This window comes from Crinia signifera, chromosome 12 (genome assembly GCF_055691185.1).
Source record: "Crinia signifera chromosome 12, ASM5569118v1, whole genome shotgun sequence".
NCBI classification, from domain to species: Eukaryota; Metazoa; Chordata; class Amphibia; order Anura; family Myobatrachidae; genus Crinia; species Crinia signifera.
The window spans coordinates 26,576,442-26,596,313 of record NC_139228.1 but is presented as its reverse complement, the minus strand read 5'-3'; the positions used below and the strand labels follow the sequence as shown (position 1 = coordinate 26,596,313).

The 19,872-nt window shown below is 43.4% G+C and overlaps 1 protein-coding gene across 1 annotated transcript; it reads right to left on the bottom strand.

Annotated features, from left to right (window-relative positions):
* Positions 1-648: 648 nt before the first annotated feature.
* Positions 649-14,769, bottom strand: GJD2 (gap junction protein delta 2). The gene is made up of 2 exons (XM_083167545.1): positions 14,386-14,769; positions 649-9,198 (listed from the first exon to the last, which is right to left on the bottom strand). The coding sequence occupies exons 1-2, from the start codon at positions 14,454-14,456 to the stop codon at positions 8,355-8,357; spliced, it is 915 nt and encodes a 304-aa protein (XP_083023671.1). The 5' UTR covers positions 14,457-14,769; the 3' UTR covers positions 649-8,354.
* Positions 14,770-19,872: the final 5,103 nt, after the last annotated feature.

Sequence of the window (19,872 nt, the reverse complement as noted above, 5' to 3'; positions counted from 1 at the left end):
TAGCTTATACTTCTTGTAGTCATTGTACCGCTGAATTGTTCTCACCCAGATGTTTTTTAAACCTGTAACAAGCTGGTATCAGCAATATTCCTACATTACATACAGCGCTGCGCTCGATTGTATCATTGAAATCTCATCAAATTTTCATCCCCTTTTGTTTTTTTTGCAAGTGACACGAATAAGCGGAACAAAATCACAACTGAGTGCGGCGTCTATGGTTTCATATGTTGTATAATTGAGCCACTCTATTTAATAAGAGCCGGTAATGGTTAAAAGGAGGTCAGTGGCTCCAGAGTCTCAGATTATCTTCTCTGTTGATAAGTATCTTAGGGGACATGTATTAATACCTGCCTGCAGGGACATTGGAAATGCATTTACAGATCTCTGTCTGAGCTCTCCTGTGCTGCAACACACACCAATGGGATCTGCTGATTTGGGTTCATATTCTCTAATGATGCCCATGCAAAAACCTGCACCTAATTAATTCTATAAGCTGGTGCCTGTTAATTAAACGCTGCCGCCAGCGCAGCACTTGGCAGGAGACGGTGCACCTTGATGAATATGCCAGAATCTGCAGAGCAAGCAGCACAGGGCGAAACACTCGAGAGAATAAACATAAACACACAATAACGTTAGAAAAAAGGCAAGTACTTTATTATACGCTAAATATTACATTGTTGCTTTATTGTATGAAAACAATTCCATATACAATATACAAAGGTGAGTATAAAATGTCCTGTGACACTGAGACTGGATGGAGCTGCATTGTTGATAATCTATGGCACCTAACCCGCTGCCTGCTGGGGGATGAGCGCTGCCGTTGGTCGCAGTGCGCTCGGTTCCAGTGTAGCAGACAAGGGATTAAATAATGAGGGCAGAGTTGCAGCAGAGGTGCTGGTGATTTTTTTTGTACCCTGGAGAAAGAGGTCGAGTTTCGAGTGTTGTACAAATATATGATTTTCTAGAAACATTCCTGGCCTTTAATTCCAAGCGGTACTACCACTTGTGTATGGAATCTTGTGACGTACTGTAGCACCATTTAACGACGGATGGACTGATGTACACTTCAGTGCATTGGACAGAAAGGTCTCGGCGTAAGTCATATCAATCACACACAATGATACGTTACTCTGCAGGTAATTAACAGATGGAGGGACGGAGAGGCCTGTTCGGTGTCTCAACTCTTGCACAGGCCTCGTAAACATTATGATTTAGCTTTGTTAAAGCAACAAAGCACTCAAATGGGCAAAAACCATGCTGCACTGCAGGCGTGGCAGATGTAACGTGCAGAGATAGTTAGATTTGGGTGGGGGGTGTTGAAACTGAAACCTAACTTGCGGTATAAAAATAAAGCTGTCTAAAGCCCCATACACGCTTGCCAAATTGGGGGGGGCAGGCATACACACTTGTCGATACCGGCTCCAAGGTGAGTGACGGCAGAAGGAGCGATGGCCGCGCTGCTGCCTGGCGATCGTTAGTGAGGACATCCCTCGTCCGGACATGCTGGACAAGGAAGGCGGTCGTTAACAGCAAGCGGGAGTGCGTATCGTTAACAGGAAGTGTCCACAATATCACTCACAAAGCCCTTTCTGAGCGATTTGTGAACAATATCACCTAGTGTATATGGGGCTTAATATCTGTGGCTACATGCAAAATCAGCCAGTATTTACCCTGCACAGAAACAATACGAACATACTTGCTCCTCTTGTATAGTAACATGGTTTGTTCCAGACACAAAATGAGTTGCTTTTTTGCTTTATGGAATCCGTATATATGATGCACGAGTTGGATTTTTTTAGGCTTCTTTCTCTAACATAAGCTGCCAGTTAGTGGTAAAGCACCAAATGTACCTCAGTGCAGAAGGATGTTCACAGCTCCATGTCACTTCCTTCGGGACAATTAAAGTGCTAGTTCCAAAATTCATTCCATCAGTGATACCAGCTTCAGGTGTGGCTCTGCGTACACCTGAACGTAAGCAGCGTTAAAGGCTCTGTGATGGTATTATGCTACTATTTACAGCTCTAGTATGAAATCTGCATCAGGGGTACACAGAGGTCCCCCAACAATCTAGCGTTATAGCCGTATCTGTAATTGTCCAAATGAAGTAATGCGAGTTTTATCTATTTCTGCCAATTTCTAGCAGGATTTCTGTAATATCTGTCCTAGCTATAAACCCTTTTGTTGCCCTGAGAGCACTACAAGGACTGTCTGATATACCAATTCCAGAATTCTGTCCTCCTCCCCACGGCTGCCACCAGTTATTTTGGGGCCCGGGACTGATTGGCTAACGGTACATGAGCTCCGATTGGCTCAAAAGTCAGTGCAGCATTTTAATTGGCCGCCGGCTTCCTGCACTGAAGAAGCCTGTGCTTCGGGACCTGCTGAGGACCGAGCACAACGCAGGCAGCACACAGCGGAGGGTTGCTGTGAGCTAAATGAGCTGCCCGGGCCCTTCCCGAGGCCGGGCCCGGGGCAGCTGTACCCACAGCACCCCCCTGTTGGAGGCCCTGCTCCTCCCATCTTTAAGGACTGATCTGGCTACCCCCTGAGCGGCACCCATACTAGCCTCATAGTAGGACATTCATTTTCAACCCTTTGAGTGCCAACATCTCTGCGCGAGATGTTCAAAATATCTGCAAAAAATTCCAGCGTCGCTCACATTTGTTATATAAATTCAAATGAAGAATGTTGTGTAAAAAAAGATGATATTTTCTATATAAGGTAAACATTACAGGTCATTATGATGAATAAAGATGTTTTCTTGGCAATTTTCACACCTGTTTCCACAAATTCACTTGGCACCCAAAGGGTTAAAGGACCTCCAGAAAGGGTTGAGTATTTGGCAAACAATAACTAGCTTTACCCAGGGCCAATTGTCTGTACACTGAAAGCAGAGTGTCAACATTTTGCAATTTCTTTTAAAAAAAAATTAAAAAATTATATATATATATTTATATTTACAGATATTAGACTTGGAAATGACCAATGACGAATGTGTTTACAAACCTGAGATTGTCTCTATAATTCCATTAATACACTGCAAGTTCTATTCTTTTACACTGCAAAGACTCTTGTCCCATTCAAAATCTATTTGTACAGCGTGTGCTTATATGACGGTACCAATCATATTTGAATGTATAACAACACAGTGCTGACTTTTAAACTGCCAAAAGCAGGGTTGGCCAAAGCGGTCCTCGAGATCTACCAACGGTCCACGTTTTCCAAATCCCCTAGCCAGTGCACAGCTGTAGTCATTACTAACTGTCACATGACTCAAATCACCTAGCTGGTGCACAGCTGTAGTCATTACTAACTGTCACTTGCACCAAATCACCTAGCCGGTGCACAGCTGTAGTCATTACTAACTGTCACATGACCCAAATCACCTAGCCGGTGCCCAGCTGTAGTCATTACTAACTGTCACATGACCCACATCACCTAGCTGGTGTACAGCTGTAGTCATTACTAACTGTCACATTTTCAAACATGTTTCATTCATTCCTACTATAGATCCACAGGTGGCCTGAGAAACATGAACCGTTGGTAGATCTTGAGGGCACGTTTGGCCACTCCTGGCAGAAAATATGCAATAAGCACAAGGGTACAGCTTAGAACCCCTTTAAATCAGGCACAGTACTAACACTATTTTTGGGGGAAAGCCACTTGGGCTCCTCAGTTTCTCCATGTAGTAGTGTTTGTGTATGTGAGCTGGTTTAAGAGCATTCCAAAAAACAAAGAAGGGTGAAGCATTTGCCATTATAATTCATATTCTAGATGCCATTGCCAGATGTAAGAGTTCCATTTAGCATTATCAGTTTATCACAGAACAATGCACAACACCCCGAAGGGTGACTTGATCTTTGCTAAAAGTGCATTCAATAGTTAAGGTTTATGGTAGAAGCAATCAGGCATATGCCCAGTGGCAAATGTGGAATATCCACAGTGTATCCTTAGAAAAAAAAAATCACTCCATCCAATCCAATTTCATGCCATTAGCGCCAGCACATAATCATTATATTAAGCTTAAAGCCTATTGGATATATGCACATCTATGTATTTTTAATTATTCTGTATGCATTTAATGAGAATAAATTAACATACAGTAGGAACATGTTTGGGTTGGCTGTCCTAGTACACTCACATACATACATTTTACCAGGTTTGGCAAAACCGTGGCTCACCAAATGCCACTGACTGGGTCCTTTCACTAGAGCAAGAAAAGTTTTAAAGAGAGGAGGAGGCTCATGTGCCGCTTCCTATGTCCGGACCCTCCTCTCTGCCAGCAGTGCTATAGAGTCTGAGCGCTTGAACGCCAGAACTCTAATGCTCATGCAGAGATCTCCGCAAATATTGCGCAAGCGCCAATTTTTACGGCAATTTCTGCAGTGTTGCTGCCATCGTCGCAAGACTATAGAGGGGTAAGTATTAAGAAGAATGGGTGCGGTGTGGGTCTTTCTGGACTCAGGTACCTGTGGTCACTGCACCCATTATAAATACACCACTGACCAAGGAAGCTATGGCATTTCTACTTTACATTATACAGTATTTTGGTCATCATATATATTCTAATGAATATATTCTAAATAATATAACTGAAATGGTCAACTTCATCTGAATTTTCTTTTGACGCAGCGTCCATCAAGAGTACAGTATCTGAAATGTTCCAGTTGATCAACAACTCTCAACATCATAAACAGGTATCCCTGATAGAGCACACAGTGCATCAGCCTAGTGCTGAAGCGCTGTGTCTCTCCGCCCAGAGGGCATGTGCAATATCTTGCTACTCATACGAGACCTCACATGACGCCAGCACCACCGCAGCCACAAGAGTAACAGTGCTGTCCTTGCCATGGAGATAGGGCAATGACACCTGCAGCTGCCGAAATATAAAAGTCTGTAAAGTGATAGTTAAAAGCTTACTGGCTGCTACTTTATCGATCTCCAAGAATCGATGCATAGTCCTCTATACTTCTCCATTTTCATATAAGTTAATCTTTGGGATAATAAAAGCAGAATCGTATATGGAAAGATTCATAACTTAACATTTCTTTTATGGAGTTTGAGGGAAATTTGTCATTTTAGTTTCATTGTGTCTCGTAGATAGGAGACATTGCTCTAAAACCCAATACACATTACTTGATTCCCACCGACGCAGATATTGGTGGTGGCGGGGACCCGGTGGGGAGGCGGCATTGGCAAGATGCCGGATGCAAGAGGGCCAACTGGGGGCAGCGACGGTCATGATGCAGCCACAGCATGGCCGTCATTAACATGGACCTCCATGTTCAGACAAGGGAGGGTGTCGTTAAAGACGTGCGGGGGCACGCATCATTAATGACATTGAGTGCATACACTAGGTGGTATACAGTAGCATAGTAACCTACATAGTTACATAGTAGACAAGGTTGAATAAAGACATTTGTCCATCAAGTTCAACCTTTTTAACTAGACTCATTGGGCTAAGTCCGAAAGCCCTTTCTGAGCGATATCGTGAACAATATCACCTAGTATTTAATGAAATGTGGGTTTACAGAAATAAAGAGGTTGTCCATATCAACCGATCAGACTCGAGATATTGTCTTCTAGAAGGCGCTAGATAAATGAGAAGTAGAATCTGGTTTCACACAAACGAGCACATTTTTGTTTCATCCTCTCATTCATACCTGTTAATGGTGTATATGAAATATATGAAATTATATCTCCAGTTAGAAGCTGCCATATTGTGCTCTCTGTTTACTCTAGCCCTTCACAACATCTCAGTTTCAAGTGTCTCAGGCCAAATCAGGCAACTAGTAGCCAACTGGCCCGAATACAGCAGAAATACACTTTCTTTCTTCATAGACATGGTACAACCATAGGAGATCCCAGAAACATCTGATTAAGATAAATGTAGTCAAAGCCTATCCCAGTCATGCAAGGGGAGTGGGTGAATGGTCTACTACAGTGTCTAGGTAGTCTACAAAATGACAAAAAGTTGACATACACTAGGTCGACATGGTCAAAAGGTTGAAACGAAATCGTTTGACACAATTTTTTTCTCCAGTTTTCTTCCGTTTTTGGCTTTCAGACTTTTCCATCCACATGGACATTAATCTGGAATGGCAAAGCATGGTCAACATGCAATAAGTCGACATAGTCTAAAGGTCAACATGAAATAAGGTTGATGCATAAAAAGGTGGACGAATTTTGGACTTTCATACTTTACCATCCACGTGGACTTGAATTGAGAGTGTTAAAGCAATGCGAGTGAATCCAGCCATGCGAGGGCATGTGCTACACTAATTGTCCACAGTTGTCGACATTGCCCCCCCCCTCAAAAGGGAAAACCCATGTCAACATTTCCATGTGTCGACCATTTGATCATGTCGATATTTTGCTGTCAACCTATAGACTGTTAAGCTAGACACCGTAGACTTTCAATCCACCCCCCCATGCAGAACAGTCTGACACGCTATCAGAGAAAAATCCCTTCTGAGCATTACCCTTGTTCATAAAATGCACTGGAACCCAGAGGAAATGCAAGGGTTTAAGCACATTGCTTTTTGACCATTGTCTGTATTTTAGGTCAGTACCCAGCTACGATTTCCAAGAATATGTAGATATAGTCTTTCCCATTTATCAGAATCTGTGACTGTTTGCGCAAGAAGAATGCTTCAGGAAATCTTTAAGCCTCAGCACAACCTGAATGGGAGGAAATGGGACCGCACACTAAGCAATCTCCGTGTCAAGGTCAACGGGGATTGGGTATTTAGAGTAGACATCTTTCAATATCGATGTATTCAAAAATATCTGCACTGCATCACTAAGCAAGTATTAGGGAGGGCGAGGAGCAGATGGGATTTAAGGAGGAGAGCACAGTGGTACGAAAGCCTAGACGTGTTTTTTTTTTGTTCTTGTTGCAGATATTAAAAACATTTCCTAGACAAATCTTTTAAGGGCTTTAACCGGAACATTACAAATAAAGAAGCCTTTAAAATTACGTTTTAAAGAGCATTGTGGATTCAGTATCAGAGGATGCATGTTACAGTGGCTTGACATTAAATCTAAAAGGTGCCTTCAACGAGTTAAGTTTTTGTTATTCCAGTACTATTACTCTTTTGCTTGGTGTGTATTCCTCATGTGCCCAATAAATATCTGCATTACCTTATAGACAGGAAGTTTTTAAAATGACATACAGTAATAGGATTCCTACTTTGGTGCAAATACAAGCAGAAAGGCTAAAAATTCAGCATGCAATAGGACACATGCTTTAGGGATTGCATTAGAAATTCCACGTGCCCCTTCAAGTTTTCAGTTCCCTTAATGTCCCATGTACGGGGTTCAGACAGTAAGGTCTGTGTGTGGCATGCAGGCAATTAGTAGTCTACGCAATGTCTGAGGACCACAACATTAGTGAGATGTGGTTAATGTTTAAAATGATATTTCAATATGTCCCTAAGGGCAAGTCTATAGAAAGGGGGGGTGGATGCCAGGGAATATTTAAAAAAGAAATAGGTATAGACAAACTTGTGCTTTTCATCAATTTCTATAAAAAAAAATAAGAGGGCATTTAAAGTTTCAGGGTAGATCCGTAGGAGTCAAAGTATTATAATTTTTTTCAAGCAAAATAAAACCATGTATCAATTTCCCACTGAGCCAATAATCAACAAGAAGATTATCGTCATCATCAATAGGTTAATTGGCTCAATAGAATAACAGAACGAATGTTTTGGGATTTTTGCCAAAAAATTATAAAAATGTCCTCTACTGAACTGACCTGAACCTGGTTTGACTGTAGGAGTGAGGAGTAGTTGGCAGTATTGGTTTTTAAGACACCTCTTCAGTGCTCCAATTGGTACAAAGAGACTTTACAGTGATCTAGGGTTTTTTTCAGGCCTCGACAAACCCGTTGCCTCTACAACTGCCAACGTGTCCAGTTAGCGACAGCAAGGGAAAGAGAGCCATTGTGTACCCATACGTTGGTGCTATTATGTCTCTTTGTACCAAATACGTCTCAGTGCCAGTAGCAGCATCAATGATTTTTCCAGCTTGCCTTTGAATGTAGCAATTAACCTGTATACAGTAACAAGCACAACTTCAGTAATTCGGAGGCAATTTAAGATAATATTTTAAAATGCTGTTCAAAAAGAGTAGGATATAAACTGTAGAATTGAAACATAAGTATCAGCGACCGGGCCAGAGATTTCCACCAATTAAATCACTGGCAACTGCTACGGATCGATATTAACTTGACCAACCAGCACATTCCTGCAGTTCAATGGCATTCCGTTAGTCAGATACACCCTCCACCCCCCACCCCCCCATCGTCTCATGCTGCGCGATTCCAGTGTTCAGCTGTTGTGTCTGAAACATCCTCACACATAGGCTGAATCACTAGACTGAGTCCTGCCAAAATTCGGCACACCCATCCTTGGCAAGTCCTTATTCCGGATCTCATAAATTGATTTCCTTTTTGCCTGTACTCCTCTGACGGCCGTCTTGATTTTTCTCCAGCCCAAGTGGTTCAACTCGGCCAAATTAAGAACAACACATAGGCCGCTAACTGCAAACATGAAAACCAAAAACACTGTCTTCTCTGTGGGTCTGGACACATAACACTCCACCTCTTTGATGCAAGGATAACGGTCACACTCATACTGGGAGGGCACATTGAAGCCATACAAAAAGTACTGTCCCACAAGAAAGCCAATCTCGAGAGCATTTCTGAAGACCACTTGGATTATATAAAACCTGGAGATCCCTTCTTGGCGCTTCATCTTGGATTTTGTGGTTCTTATGGATGGGTTGGGGATTTCCTTGATCTCTAAGCAATCAGGTTCAGCTTCCTTGGTTGAGTTTTCAGTGTTTTGTAGGACCCCGTTAACCAAGGTGTTCTTTATCTTTTTGCTATCCTCTCTTTTCACAGAGTCCTGGTCTCTGTCCAGGGTGAGGTAAACCGTGGAATATCTCCTTTCCTTCTGCTTAGCAGACTGGTGGACAGAGTAGGTGATGAAACACAAGCTCGGAGTGCAGACCATAATAATCTGGAACACCCAATATCTAATGTGAGAGATTGGAAAAGCTCTGTCATAGCATGCCTGGTTGCATCCTGGCTGGAGAGTATTGCAGACAAACATGGTCTGCTCATCATCATAAACGGTTTCTCCAACGATGGCAACAATGAGAATCCTAAAGATGACAACCACGGTCAGCAGGATCCTGAAAGAAAAGGCAATGAGTTAACCATGCCGTACTAATGGCAGAATATTTGTTGTGTAAACAGATGTAGGGATATATTTACTAAAGCTTCTGTAAATGAAAAGAAGTGATTTTGCCCGTAGCAACCAGATTCAGTCTATCATTTCTCTATTGCATCCTAAACAATTATAGACAGAATTAGTTGCTATGGGCAACATAAAAAAGCTTAAGGGGGGTATTCAATCGGGAATTTCGACTGTTGGAACGTCCCAACAGTCAGAATTCCGGGCTGTTTTCGGTTCTTCCGACAGTAACTCAACAGCCGGAGTTCAATGTTCTGGCTGTCGAGTGTTGGGAAGTCCGTGGATTGTCCAAAACGCCGCAGTTTTGGTGAAAAACGACAATAGATTCGACAATCCATGGCCATTTACAACAATACAGACTCGTATTCATTCTCCCAGGCCTCACTCTCCTTGGCCTGAGAGGCGGTCTGTAGCAGGCAAGTCCCGGCCCGGATTGAATACCTTAACTGCTGATCTCTCAGACACTGACAATGAATATCACCCTTGGTAAATGTACCCCTTCTTGTTAGTTCCTGGCACATAGAACAATGTCACTTTATCTCTTTTCACAACAGGAAGCAAAGAGTATTATCAGTTCAGTTCCATCCCCTTTACAAAGTGTATTCATACAGCTACATTGAGTTCCGTGTAATGTGCTGTATAAAAATGTCAGCGCTGCATAAAAAATTAATGACAAAACATGTGTCTGTCAGCAGAAAAGGCTAAGGGGATATTGATCACAGCTCAATTTACATACAATGTAAGATAAGGATGAGTCGGCGGTGCTTCATATTTGGTCATGGAGAGATGATTACTCTTTTATATGATCTGTTGTATAATATATCATCCTCATAGTCCCTGTCAATAATCACATTTGTTCTTGTTTTGGTAAAAGTATTGCTGCTTGTTTTTTCAAAAGACAATTAATATACTGTACTGTAACTGAAGAAGAACTGCATTACTGCTTCCACACTGCACTATATATCCCAGGTTATTGCATATGGATGAGCAGCAACCCTGGATATTCTGCAGTGGAACCAGTTCAAAATACCTGGGTTGAGCGACCTGGCATTTCAACCCGGGTAACGAGCAGGGTTAAACATGGATTCAACCCGGCTCGTGGTACAGTGGTACAGCAATGAAACAGCCTTTGCTGGGAGATATCATCTCGAGACCAGCTTCCGGTAAGGTCACTCGTCCGACATTATTACTAGGTGCAGCCGTCAGTTCAAAGGGAATTCAAGTCGGGCCGCAATCGGGTTGGAGCCAGATACTAATATATATCCAACTCCAACATAAATGATTTTTTTTATTAAAATAAAAAAACTTTTCAAATAGAGTTCTGCACTTTGTATATTATGCTGAATGCCAAATACAGATGGTATCGCATGGTTTTGATAATTTTAGAACACTTCAGAAATATTAGAGGATTAACACCTCCTTCTATGCACATTTTGTATATTATTTGCAATCTCCATCATGTGGATCTCAAGAACTGCTTGAATTAGTAGTACAGGGAAAACATTTCCTATTTTATAAACCCAAATAGAAGCCATTTAGTTAAATAACATGGTATCTTCTTTATGGTGACAGGTAAACATTATAAATACGCGATTATGAAGTAATTCGATACAGTCCTCATAGAAATCTGAAAACCGTTACCAGTTCGGAAAAAAAAGGGAGGTGGTTATAAAAAATAAAAAAAAAATGCGGTTTCGCAAACCCATCTTACTGATGTGTTTTACTTTATCCAGGATATGTAAGCTGTCGGGTTGAACGCTGTCCTTGCAGTTTGATATGTGATTCCTAATTTCTGAGGTCCAGATGCTTTAACACTTTCCCCGCCAGAAAGTCCAATAATGCAGTAGGCGGCAGTACATGACAAGGCCTACCGGCAATGAAAGGGTCAACATGGCATGACAGCCATGACTTGACAATGAGGCACCCTAGGCTAAGGGTTCAGATATTTATAGTCAGAATAATTGGCCATGGGATATTTTCTTTTCCCAAGCATCTTTGCAGGAAAGGTTGTCCTCTCTCAGTGAAGTGCAAGCAGGAGCTGTCCAGTGCTGAAACAGTTCCTGCAGACAAACTCTCACCATTCGCACCCTATCACCACCGGGAAGTACAATACAATACTTTTACAAATACATTTGTACGTGTCATTGTTATGGATTATATTTATTACTGGCTTGAGAAGCTGTATCACATTTATTGGTTTTAACCAATGCGTGTACTAAATCATTCTCCAGGTCACGGCTTATGCAATTAAACATTATTAACTTTCTTGGCAATGTTTTGGTTTTACAGTGAACAACTAAATACACAAATGTCCGGCAAGAGAAATACACATTGTGGATACATGTGTGACCGGTACATTCAGAAAATAACATATTTAATGCAAAAGCCGAATGAATCACAGCTTTCGGGAGAACAGTAATTTGTGTCGATTTTTCTTTACAAAACATGGAAATCACTATATCGTGACTTCGACCAGTTCTGTAAAACTCCAATTCTGAAATAAAAAATGTCAAGTTATAGCTTCATTTGATATTGACGGGCAAACTTATTAACTATTGGGTTTTATACAGCAATAAGAAATTAAGGTGCAACCAAATGTATTAATAAACACATTCAAGGACACGGGCTACTGTGCAATTCTCCTTTGGGTACCGGGCACACTACTATGCATGCCATGGTTTACTGGTCATGCCATTACTTTTGCCGAATGTATATCATAGACTACAATGACTAAGGCCGTCAGAAGAGGACTTCACCTATCCAGGCCAAGATACATCCCGGGAACACAATATTTGTGGGTAGCCCCTCAAAACATTTATCTCACAAATATTTGTTAAATATGGTCCCCCAGAGTTCTTTTCAGAAAAGTTTTCAAAGCTTAAAGATCATTTTTATGATAATGGCTGATGCACATTGTACGGATTTGAAAAACGATCACACTACCGGTGTGTTTTATAGTTCAATGATAGTGGTATTTTTGGTGTCTACTGTAGTACCATATTATGCAGCCCTTTTCAAGAATGGGTATTAGCATGTTTAGCAGTCACTGAACCATTGGAGCTTACAGTCTAAGTTCTCAGCTAAGCAAACACACATACTAGGTTCCAATTAGACAGCAAACAAAACACCTAACTGCGTGATTTTGGACTCTGGTTGCAGAGCATCCAAGAGGAAGCCAACAGAGAATATATATCTTCTAAACAGACTGTCCATTGGTGGAAATCAAACCTCTGGCCTCAGTGCAGTGATGTAAGTAAGGCTGACCACTTTGCCACCAATATATATATATATATATATATATATATATATATCTCAATTAGGTAAAATATATAAACCAACTTTCGGCTCATTTTAGTAAATCAATGGGTAAAGCAGTGTTCCATGGCTCGGGAATGAACCAAGGTGACTCTTGGGACAAATGTATATACATATAGTGATATATGTGCATGGCTGGTACTGTAGCTTTAACTTCTGTACTGTAGGATTAATTTTAATTAAGCATTGTTACTTATTGCAGATGTTCAGCCTCCAACAGTCCCTCCGGCCAATACCATGCAATAGACTGTATAATTCTTATTACACGATTGCCTTGTTGTATTTTTAGATAAAAGACATTGCATCCTGCACATTGTAGTAATCGAGAACCATGCTGGGGAATAGCAAGCTAAGATATCTATACAATAGTAACCTTATCTCGGAGTATCATTTAGCACATGGACATTTTACTAATAGAACAGATACAAAATTGTGGCTATCCAGCATCACAGGTAATTCCATATCCCAGGCACCTGGCTGTACGTGAAGTGGTATATAATAATTAAGCATGACAGGGCAATAGGGGGATTGGACACTAAACCCTGTGATTTGTAGGTCACTGCAGACTTCCCGGAGATCGGAACCAGCACTCACAGTGTACATGCTGATGTGAAAACCTTTCTTGCAATTGGTAGAATATGACAAGTGCTGTACATGTGCGATGTGTGTAAGTGATCTGTATACAGTACGTACAGTGTAAGATCTCATGTAAGCGATTCCTGCATACATAGGGTGCTCTCTATTACAGATACTGCTGTTTGTGGTCAATAAACTTTTCCCTTCGCCTCTACATCCCCAATTGGTACAGAGCAGCCCCCAGTGTTTATATGCAGCGTGCACCTGATCCTAATGGGAAACATCAATCACATCGGATAGTTGTCACTGTGGGCTGGGGGGTCTGGCACTCATCCTGTTAGCGGGCAAATTGCTGCTATCTCTGTAATACCGGGTTTGCAATTTATGTATGTATGTATATATATATATATATATATATATATATATATATGTATATATATATATATATATATATATAGATATATATATACACACATATATATATATATACACCAACATATATGTATATATATATATATATCTACACCCACACATATATATATACACACACACACACACACACACATATATATATATATATATATATATATATATATACATAAATACACACACATACATACATATATATATATGTTTGTATGTATGTGTGTAGAGATATACACACATGATAGATAGATAGATAGATAGATAGATAGATAGATAGATAGATAGATAGACAGATAGATATTTACACACGTGTGTGTGTGTGTGTGTGTGTGTGTGTGTGTGTGTGTGTGTGTGTGTGTGTATTTCTACCTATACATAGAGATATATATATATATATATATATCTCTATATATAGATGTGTGTGCATGTTTAGATAGATAGATAGATAGATAGATATAGACGTGTGTGTATGCATGTGTGTATATAGATATTTATGAACATACATGTGTGTGTTTGCATGTATCTATATATAGATAGATACACATATAAATATATAAACACACACTTGTGTGCATATAAAATACACACACACACACACACACACACACAGATCCACTTTTGAATAAACACAATAACCACACTGTAATCAGGAAGTCACTAAATATAAATAAGCAGCTTCCCCCCTGATATCAGTACGTAGCCCCCTACAGCCAGCATGTGATACACAGTCCATGCAGCACCTGCCACAGGGGGGCTGCCATGCAGGATAACGGGGACTTCGGGAAGTCCTGCTGCTTGTAGTCCTTACCTTCCTATCATAGTACTGTGCTGTTGCACAGCAGCCTCCAGCAGTCTTTCTAGTATAGTCCATTCTCCCATCGCTGTACATCGGAGACCTGCTGCAGCGGGAGGCTCTGCACCTGCTCTAGGGGAAGCCACCGGGCGTAGGTGACCTGCGCTCAGGGTAATCTCCGCCTGCTGACCAGAGGTGTCCCTGCTCGGGGAAGCGGCTCGCACTGTCTTACTGCCTGTAATCTCCCTATAAGTAGTCTCTGCTTGCGTCACACACACAGGTCCCTGGACAGGAGCCAGAGACAGCCAGTGGGATGCTGCTACATAGTATTATATAGCAGGGAAGGAAGGGAGAGAGAGGAGCAGGACAGGGGGTCAGAACACCAGACTGCAGACCCTGGGACAGGAGCTGATGTGCAGTGTTGCCCCTGGATTATATACAGGGAGTGGGAGTATACTGTATGTGTGGGGGGAGGGGGGCTGGGGATCAGAACTACTTGGATCTGTCCCTTTAACTACTATATTCTAACGGTGCTCTATCGGGTGCAGGTTTATCCCACAGTCAGCAGGAATATTGCACATTATAAGGTATATATTACAAAGGCTTTATACATTATAATATACACCGTTTCCCCGTGCAGTGAATAGTTTGTTGTGCTGTATAACAATGGATGTTATTTTCCTTGTTGGTCCTGCATTTCCTTCAAGATGTGTTGTGGGGAATATACAGTATATGGATGGCCGGTGGTGAGAGGACCAATGCCTGTATCCCAGCGGAGGCAATCACAATAGGGGTCAGGTAAGTGTGTCCCACCCACCCCCCCAACCTAACCCTCGGTCCACTGCACCCTAGCCCTCCCTCCCCCACAGCCTTTCCTTCCTCCCCCACAGCCTAACCCTAACCTTTTCCCTCCCCCACAGCCTAACCCGAACCTTCTCCCTCCTCCACAGCCTAACCCTAACCTCCCCCCTCCCCCACAGCCTAACCTTCCCCCTTCCCCACAGCCTAACCCTAACCTTCTCCCTCCCCCACAGCCTAACTCTAACCTCCCCCTTCCCCACAGCCTAACCTCCCCCCTTCCCCACAGCCTAACCTTCTCCCTCCCCCACAGCCTAACCCTAACTTTCTCCCTCCCCACAGCCTAACCCTAACCTTCCTCCTTCCCCACATCCTAACCTTCCCCCTTCCCCACAGCCTAACCCTAACCTTCTCCCTCCCCCACAGCCTAACCCTAACCTTCTCCCTCCCCCACAGCCTAACCCTAACCTTCCCAACAGCCTAACCCTATACTTCCTCCTTCCCCACAGCCTAACCTTCTCCCTGCCCCACAGCCGAACCCTAACCTTCCCCACAACCTAAACCTAACCTCCCCCCCCCCCCCCCACACACACACACACACACACACCTTAACCCTCTATTGCCTAGAGATGGACATTGGAAGCCCACATCAAATGATGGCTGGGCTTCCGCCATTGAATCATTGATCCCTTTTTTTGCACATGCACAACCATCTTCAGCCTAGCCAAGCATGTGCAGAAGCATTGCAGCGTGGATTGCTGGAGGGCGGTACCATCGGAACACCATCAAAAGTTTACCATTGGAATGCCGCCATCAAATGCTAAAAACACTACCATCAAATCAAAAACATTGATGGTAGTGAAACATCGTGATTCGATGTCCATCCCTACTAATGCTGAAACTCCCCTCTTTCCCAGCTTAACCTTAACTGACCCCACATACTTATGTTCGGCATCCCAGCAGCCAGAATACGAGTGCTTTCCTGGCTGTAGTTGGGATACCGGCGCTGGTATTGTGAAAGCCGGCGTCCTGCCCTGCACTCCGGTCCCTGGGGGAGATGTATTCACATACCATTTCCATCTGTTAAATAGCGGGTCCTGCTTTTCCTGCCATAACGTGGAGAAATGGGCACCAGTATCATCCAAATGTATTATGCAGCCCATTGCCAATAAGGAGAGCAGTTATGTCCTCAGTCCGCGGCCCTCCTTATCGGCGCCCCCAACACTCTCTCCCCCGGACAGCTGTACTTTGCGCGAGATCTCGCTATTATACATGTACAAGGTCAACATGCAAAAAAGGTCGACTCAAGCAACAAGTCGACATGGAAATGGTCGACATGAGTTTTATCGTTTTTGGGGGGTAATTTCGACACTAACTGAGTGGCTGTGATCACAGTTTTTGGGTTCTTGTACACGCACATACCGTGCACTCATGCACAGAAGTGCATAAACCACCAAATAGCATTTTCCGCTCTTCTGTGAGCCAGTCCGAATAGCGTCCATAGCGCGCAGCATTCTAGAGAACATAAAGATGGCCGATAAGCATTGCCGGGTGCTTCTGGCTGTTGTATGTCATACTTGCCGACTTTTGAGCTGCCTTCTCCGGGAGAGGGCAGCCAGCTCTGTTAGGCAGGGGGGTGGGGCCATATCCGGGAGTGAAAAGGAGGCAGTTTGGGGGTGTGGCCACACAGATGCTGCCCTGTTGGGGGGCGTGCATACAGCATCGTGTCATTTTAGCCCCGCCCCCCGCCGTGCAATGCCGGTATTTCAGGCATTGCACTGCGCGCGGGGGGGGGGCTAAAATGCCGCATCGCGGGATCTGGGGGGGATATGCGGAGGATTGCCTCCCTTTCCGGGGGGCCGGGAGGGGGACCCGATTTCCGGGACCCTCCCGGCCATTCCGGGAGGGTAGGCAACCCTGTTGTATGTACATTTGCTGTAATGCTCACGTCTACACAATGAATAGAACAAAAACAAATACACACTATACAATACACACTATACAATTGCTCTTAAAACAAAAATAAAATAAATGGATAACGCTAATTGAAGAATACAGTACATTACATAACACAACTTCTTTCTGTTTACACCTACAGTACAGTACATACTCTACCTACTATCGGTAATACACTTTTTAACATTCTTTTAGAATGATACAGAATAGATTCTAGATACAGAATACAGCTGCTCATCCTACCATATCAAGGGGTCAGGCTGTAGGCACAACATTATTGTCCGCCCGCCCCCCCATCACTTGATGTTCCTGACTGCCAAAGCAACACTAACCTCACCCCCCTTCTTAATTTACTGACCATTGCCTCCCCTCCGTTTCCACATCCCGCCGACCCCTGCTACCTCCACACGAGCCCCACACACACACACACATACTGTCTGTGCAGCCTGCTGGTGTGCCTCCAGACCCAATGTTCTCCCTAGCAACAGTTACATTCCGGCTGCAGGGAGGAGGAGCCCGGGAGTGACTGTATTCAGAGGCTCCTGTGCCTCGGAGGTGAGTGGGGCCAGCAGGGACCCTCTCACCCGGCGGCTTTGCAAAGGGCAGAGCAAGATTAAGGTCTAAATGGGCCTGGAGCTGAAAATTATCAAGGGCCTATTATGCGCAATAATAGGGGTTGTGGCCAGCACTTAATAATGTGGGGGGCGTGACCAGTGTTCTGGTTGGGCAGTCTGCTCATGGGTCTCTATTTGTGTAAATACTTTCAACTAATTATATATGCCTGGGAAAAGCAGGAGGCTGGCATAGGAAAAATGTAGGAAGATATATTGGCGGGTGCCCTCCAAAAGGTGCACCCGCAGGATGCCGATGTCCTAAAATCCTAAGATACTTGCGGGGTGAGGTGGCACTCCAGTCATAAAAAGAATACTGAAAGACAAAACTTGATAGACAACATTTCAGCACCTTTTATGTGGTCATCTAAGTTTACCACACCATATACCGGGAGGTGGTCGGAATCCCAGTGGTCAAAATACCGATGCCAGAATCCCGACCACTGCAATGCACTTTGTCCCTTTATGGGTGTCCCCCGCAAGAAGGAGCGATCCACAGCCCCCCTTGTCGGCATTGCGGAGGTCGGGATTCTGGCGTCTGTATTTTGACCGCCGGGATTCCGACCACCAGCATATCATACCGGACCCCATATACCCCTTATACAAATCATGCAACAAAAGAGTAACCCCTTTATATTGTACTTGCCTCTTAGACATTATGCCACATGGAATGAGCAAAAATTCACACCGACTGAGCCAAAATTCACGTTATGCCACACAGATTAAGGCAAAATTTTGCCACATGGATTGAGCCAAAATACACACTATACCAAACAGATTAAGCAATAATGCACAATATGCTTCATAAAAGGTGCGCATTAAAAATTACACCATAATGCCCATTACATGTTAAGCCACACACCATAATGTCCATTAAGTATTATGCCAAACACCATAATGCCTATTAAAAATTATGCTACATAAGTGCTGCTTACCTATATGCTCATTGCCAGGAGTTACATGCTCATTGCCATGTGGGATTGCATGCTCATTGCCAAGGGGGAATACATGCTTGCGGTAACTGGGGGACAGCCGCCGCCGGGCAGAAATGACAGCCATTGACAGTCGGGAAGAGAGCAGGGGGCTGCCCCGCTGTATTCAGAGCAATGCAGGTCCCGGCTATTTGAAATACAGTAATACCCCTTTCACACCAGAAAATGCAGGGATTTACCCGGGCTGGCCCCTATTACACCAGCCTAGTTCCTGCATTTTCTGGTGTGAGGAGAGAAAACTACCCTCCCCCCCCCCTTTAAACTTTAGGGGTAGTAAACCAGCATTATCTTCGGAACCAACTGACCCATTTACATGTGGGCTTCGAATGATTTTCAAATGATTTTGGTCCTGTGAAACTGGGCCATTTGGTTCCAGAGAAATCTGTCCTCAAACAACATGAACAGCCATGAAATTACATTTCAAACATGAAAAAATCGGTTTACCCGCAATATCTCTAGAACCAATGAACCCATATGGACCAACCTGGTATCAGATTGAAGGCCCAGCAATTTGAGTTAGACTGAGATCAACCTCGAGCTTCTGTGATGCCGTTGGAACCAGGTGGGGGTCGGAATTAGCAGGTCTCATGTTATCCTATGGGGAAAACGTTCCAGCTTTGCCTGGCGGTTCCCGGGGGGCTAGCAACGGGGGGCCAGGCTTGTTGGAAAGCCCTGACCCTCAGCTATAAAATGGGCCTATTTAGAGAGTGGGCCTGGAGCTGTAGCTCCATCAGCCCCATTGTTAATCCGGCTCTGGCAAAGGGCAGCTCTTTTCTGTACTTTGTGATACTTATCGCATGTGTTAATACATAGGTGGTAAGTATCGTTGCAATTATTGGCAGCATGTATTTAATATTGTTAATAGGCCCCACCCTCAGTTTAGTGATATCATTCAGTTGCATGAAAGAGAGGGTTAACAATGAGAAATCAGGTGAAATAGGCCCAAATTGCAAGTTTATGACATCGGATCAGTTTTATGAGCTGCACATCGCAGGTGCTAACCACCAGCAATGTATCTCATCCGATATGGTGAGCCAGGTGGGGAGCAGGGTCCAGCGGGCAGTGAGAGAATTGAAAAAGACTGGGTGGCCGCTGATTGGCTGAGAGAGTTTTTTCAAATCTAATTTATCACATGTAAAAAAATG